At 42.8% G+C, this 4,688-nt stretch overlaps 1 protein-coding gene across 1 annotated transcript; it reads left to right on the top strand.

Moving 5' to 3' along the window:
• The first annotated feature begins 660 nt into the window (after positions 1-660).
• On the top strand, positions 661-3,961 carry LOC119321019. The gene is made up of 9 exons (XM_037594879.1): positions 661-667; positions 798-1,306; positions 1,409-1,489; positions 1,574-1,633; positions 2,134-2,177; positions 2,324-2,366; positions 3,287-3,358; positions 3,444-3,545; positions 3,618-3,961. Exons 1-9 carry the CDS (start codon positions 661-663, stop codon positions 3,741-3,743), a joined length of 1,044 nt encoding a protein of 347 aa, XP_037450776.1. The 3' UTR covers positions 3,744-3,961.
• The last annotated feature ends 727 nt before the right edge of the window (positions 3,962-4,688 follow it).

The following is a 4,688-nucleotide window of genomic DNA, read 5'->3' on the forward strand; positions in this document are numbered from 1 at the left end:
GCAAGGGCTCGTTGCTAGATCACATTGGAATAATAGATTTCAGACATCTTTTGAGCCTTTATGACAGATCGAGCATTCACCGCCAACTGGAATGTGCTTATTTCCTAGTATTGATTTCAAGGGCACAATACCTCGTTACACACACCAACAAAAAATCTGAATTTTCATGGGACCTGCAGCTTCCAAACTTGATTCCAAATCTCTGGTTGCATGGCACTAGTTGACGTTAGATTAGCCCGTGATTGTCCTATGTACTTATGCATCCATTCCTCATGGTATGTTGTCCACACAGAAAATACCCCATTTGCATTGAACTGCCAAGCAATAAAGTCGTTGAAAGCCTGGAAATTAAGGGGAATTTGCACAATCCTTGCCATCAACAGGGTTAGAAGTATCACTGATCAGTTCATCATCCCATTTGCCCGTAACAGGATCTATAAGTTCATAAACTTTTGTTAGCAATGTGTTTCCCCGTGGAGTCAGCACTTTCCTGTGAGGGCTCGGGGTATATGATCATTCTCCAACATTGTTTGGCCAAAAGAGCGAGGTTGAAAGAATATAAATCTTTGAACCCCATACCACCATCACATTTTGGAATACAAAGTTTCCACCAGGAGTAACTTTACTGTTAAACTTGCTCAGAGGTTTAAACAAGGTCAAATGACCAGTGAGCATACAAACCCAGGCGCTTCCTCTGCGAGTGATCTCAGCCGTTGGATTCCTTCTTTCTAAGCCGTTGGATAACTGAATCACATGACACCCATTCTTCAGAATATCATCTTCAGTATAATCAGTAGTGGCCGTATCTTCTTCCTCCTGGCGGTCCCGACATCCGCGCGAGCCCAGCCTCCAATTCGCCCCGGCCGCCGTGCTGCTGCGGTGCTGCCACCGGACGCCGGCCCCTGCCTCTCCGACTCCGCTCCGCCCAACCCTCAACCCTGGCCCCGCCACTGCCCGAGAGCACAGATTGGGGATAGGGGGTGCTATGCTTCGCCTTGGCCTCCATCCTTGCCCCCACTTCTCTCCGCCGCAATTCCACCCCACCCTGCCCCGCCGGTTGGCCGCCTCTCCGCTCCCAAGGCCCCCCTTTCCATCCGCCGTCACCGCCCTCCGAGCTCGAAACCCTCCGCTTCAGGCCGCCGTCAGCGGAGCCGCCTCCGGAGAGGAACTGCGGGGCGCGGATGAGGACGAGGAAGGCGCGGACCTGCACGAGGCGCTCACCAAGACGCGGCGGCTCGTCGAGTGCGCCATGTTCGCATCCGTTGCCGGTCTCGCCTACTTCCTCAGCAACTCCCTCGCCATCGAGGTCTGCAATGCTTTTCTGTTCCCATTTGTCTTTCTATCTGTTTATTCATTCCACTGTTGATAGGTGCATACATGACGCTGCTGTCTTCTTTCGCTGATGCAGAATTACTTCAGCTGCTTTTTCCCGTTGCCAATAGTCATCTCCTCCTTAAGATGGGGATTAGAAGCCGGCAGGAAAACTATGGTAAAGTCTGATCAAATGGTTCACGTGGCATATATAGCTTTTATGCATTTTTATTTTGGTTTATTTATGGCATTGCCTCATCAGGTGGCTACTGTTTTACTGCTCTTCACGTTGTCTGGCCCTGTCAAAGCATTGACTTATCTGGTAAGTATCTCCTCCGTGACATATGATTCATATCATAGTTGTACCAACGGCATGTGTTTAGTTTGAAACATCTAAAGTTGGCAACTGACATATGTACCTTGAAACTAATGGGTGTTGGTGCTGCAACTGAGTGTTGAATCAGGGGTTTCAACACCATTGTCATTGAAATGAGCAATAGCTTCATATTCCAGAACAGAAAGTCAGTATATCTTAGTGCTAAAAAGAAATCAATATTCCGAGTGAAAGAAATTCTATAACTAGAGATTGCAAGCTGTGACCGTAAGGGTTAACATCTATCAATCATCGAACAACAATGTTCCTTTTTTCGTTTTAATACTTCAGTTTTGGTGCTGTTGGTAAATTTAACTTTCTTTTCCTTGCATATATTGGTCCATTCTAGTTTTGAATCTTCGTTGGAACTTGAAAGATTAAAAGTAATCCTTCATCCATTCGTTATGACTGAGGACATTCTTACATTCAGTGGGCTTGTTATCCTGCAGCTTATGCATGGAGTAGTTGGTCTATCCATGGGTACTATGTGGAGGTGAGGAATACAAAGGTTAAAAGGTTATATGTCACTTAAAGTTAATGATATATCTGCATGAGAGGTGCATGTATGCAGCTGTAGCTTCCAGTCGATTTATATTGACTTTGAGTAATTGTAACATTTTTTTACTCCTCTATCATCAGGTTGGAGACCAATTGGATTGTTTCCATCATAATCTGCGCAATTGTAAGTATCTTTTTTCAATTGGTATTTCATATCTATAGATGTATTTCTGATCATGTATGCATTACACATGAACCTCATAGCTTTGGATTGGAACATGACAACATTACCATTTAGTTTCTATATGGAAATATGAATCAGATTGTCTAGTTTATGATTTTTATTTTTTTATAGTTGCAAATCTCTGTATTCGTTCTTGTACACCTCTTAGATAAATGGTTACCTTTGTGCTAGTCTATCACAAAAATACCAAGCAAATTAAAACCAGTACAAAAAATTCTTATGTTGTTTTCATTATTTTTAACATATGAAATATCACTTCAGGAAGGCAATACATTGCCAGCTCGTGTTTCTTCTTAACTTTACATGATGTCTAATTTCACCCAGCGAAACTTCCTCATAATAGGAGAATAGAGGTGGAAGAGTCAAGAGACAATAGATGCTGTTGCATAATCTCATGTGCCTGTGAGGAGAAAGGAGGCAGTTGATAGGTCCACCTAATATCAGAATTCAGGATCGTTGGGTGGAAATAAGTAAACAGCCAGTTTTGCTAATAACAAAATACAAGATTATTTGGGAAGGAATGGATACGAAGATCCATATTTTCTTAGGAACTAAATCCTTGCCGGTTGTGATTGTCGACGTGAGACCTCTCTCAGTTCTCCTGACTTGATCAAGAAGCAGAAAAGAACAAGGGAGAAGTTGGAGGAGAATTCAGAGCTTTGTTCCTCAATTCACACTTGGTTGTTCCTGAAAGACGGGCTAATATCGCCAACACACACTAAACCGGCCCACTGCCCCACTTGTCATAACTTAACACACATACTTCTTTCGACACCACTCGGAACATAGTGGGCACACGAGTGGTGCTACTCTTATTTTTAGTCCTTAAATTGAATGTCAGCTGACAGTTTGCTTTGCAGATACGTGCAGTGGGAGCTTGTGGATATGTGTTAGTGACATCGTTCTTGATACGAGAAAATATTTTTCAGTTGGTATGTCTACTCAACACTATTAGACAGTAAGATTGGAGGGGTGGGGTGGGGTGGGAGTATCTTCTTTAACTTATACTCATTTCAGATAACCGTTAACATACATGCCTCCTTGACGTACATTCTGGCGGCAGCTGGTGTGAACACGATTCCATCCATGGATGCAATATATGTTATCTTTGGGACACTGGTAATTTTTAACCTGCCAAATTACACTTATAGGATGAGCTGGTTCAGAAAGTAACTTGCCTTTCTTTGGCAGGTTCTGCTTAATTCTGGATTCTTTGTCTTCATACTGCATATAATTTACACAATCTTCCTGACTAAGCTGGGAATCAAGCCTTCACTGAGGCTTCCAGGATGGCTGGGGAAAGCAACATCTAGTTGATAGGTAGAATGCCACCATACTAATTTGTAGTTGAAGATTCGCACCCATGTCCTTTGTAATATGAGCATTGTTGTCCGGCTTCCTGGTAGATGATTGTGGTTTTTCCGACAAGATTTTTGTCGATTGCGATTCTACATTGGTGGCATTGGCTGATCGACAAGTGTTGTAGAACTGACTTGTCGAGTATATTGCCCCATTCACGTCTTTCATTTAAACTTTTTTTTTGCATTGTTTCTGTTAATATATGATTTAGAATCTTGGGGCATTACTCCCTTCATCTGAAAATCTAAGTCATATTCAAACGTTCTCAAGTTTGATTTTCTGCATTCTAGCTAGAGACAACATTTATGTATTGTTTGGTTGATGCTGCTGGGGAGTAAAACAGGGGTACGATTGGTTTCTGCCGTTGAGCATCCAGCCCACTTTCTTGAGATATTTACCATCTTCTTTGAAGCTCTCGAACTCTTTTTCTTATTGTTTTCCTTCCAAACCAGAAATCTTGTCACCCAAAACTACAAATTGCCTACAATGATTTGCAATACAAAATACTTTCATGAGACATTTACTATCCTTTTACTTTTGGGTTTCCCCCTTGCAAGTTTATTTATTTATTTATTGAATCAAAGTGGTCGACCCCCGCCCCAACTTTTATTAAAAGCGGAGGCAAACAATGTAACCATCGTTCAACAGCTCTCGGTCGCAACCAGAAAGTAGTTCTGGCGGACTTATTACAACTTAACAGAGATAAACAGCGGAACACAAGGTACTACCATCTAACCCATTAAACACCAACTGGTCATCTCCAAGTGATCCTAAGGAGCTCCCCACGGTGATGATCGAGCAGCCGCATGCATTTGAGGAGCAGAGTAGCTTGAGCATCTGCGCACAACACTTTCCATTGATGAACAAAAGCTCCTACCAAACCCCGGATGCATTTGCGAAGCA

The sequence above is a fragment of the Triticum dicoccoides genome, chromosome 6B (assembly GCF_002162155.2).
Source record: "Triticum dicoccoides isolate Atlit2015 ecotype Zavitan chromosome 6B, WEW_v2.0, whole genome shotgun sequence".
Lineage (NCBI taxonomy): Eukaryota > Viridiplantae > Streptophyta > Magnoliopsida > Poales > Poaceae > Triticum > Triticum dicoccoides.

What these genes read in the sequence shown, in the direction of transcription:
- LOC119321019 (XM_037594879.1), top strand. An exon ending in GCAACTCCCTCGCCATCGAG is followed by an intron (nt 1,307 to 1,408) that starts GTCTGCAATGCT and finishes TCGCTGATGCAG; the next exon opens with AATTACTTCAGCTGCTTTTT. An exon ending in GAGAAAATATTTTTCAGTTG is followed by an intron (nt 3,359 to 3,443) that starts GTATGTCTACTC and finishes TACTCATTTCAG; the next exon opens with ATAACCGTTAACATACATGC.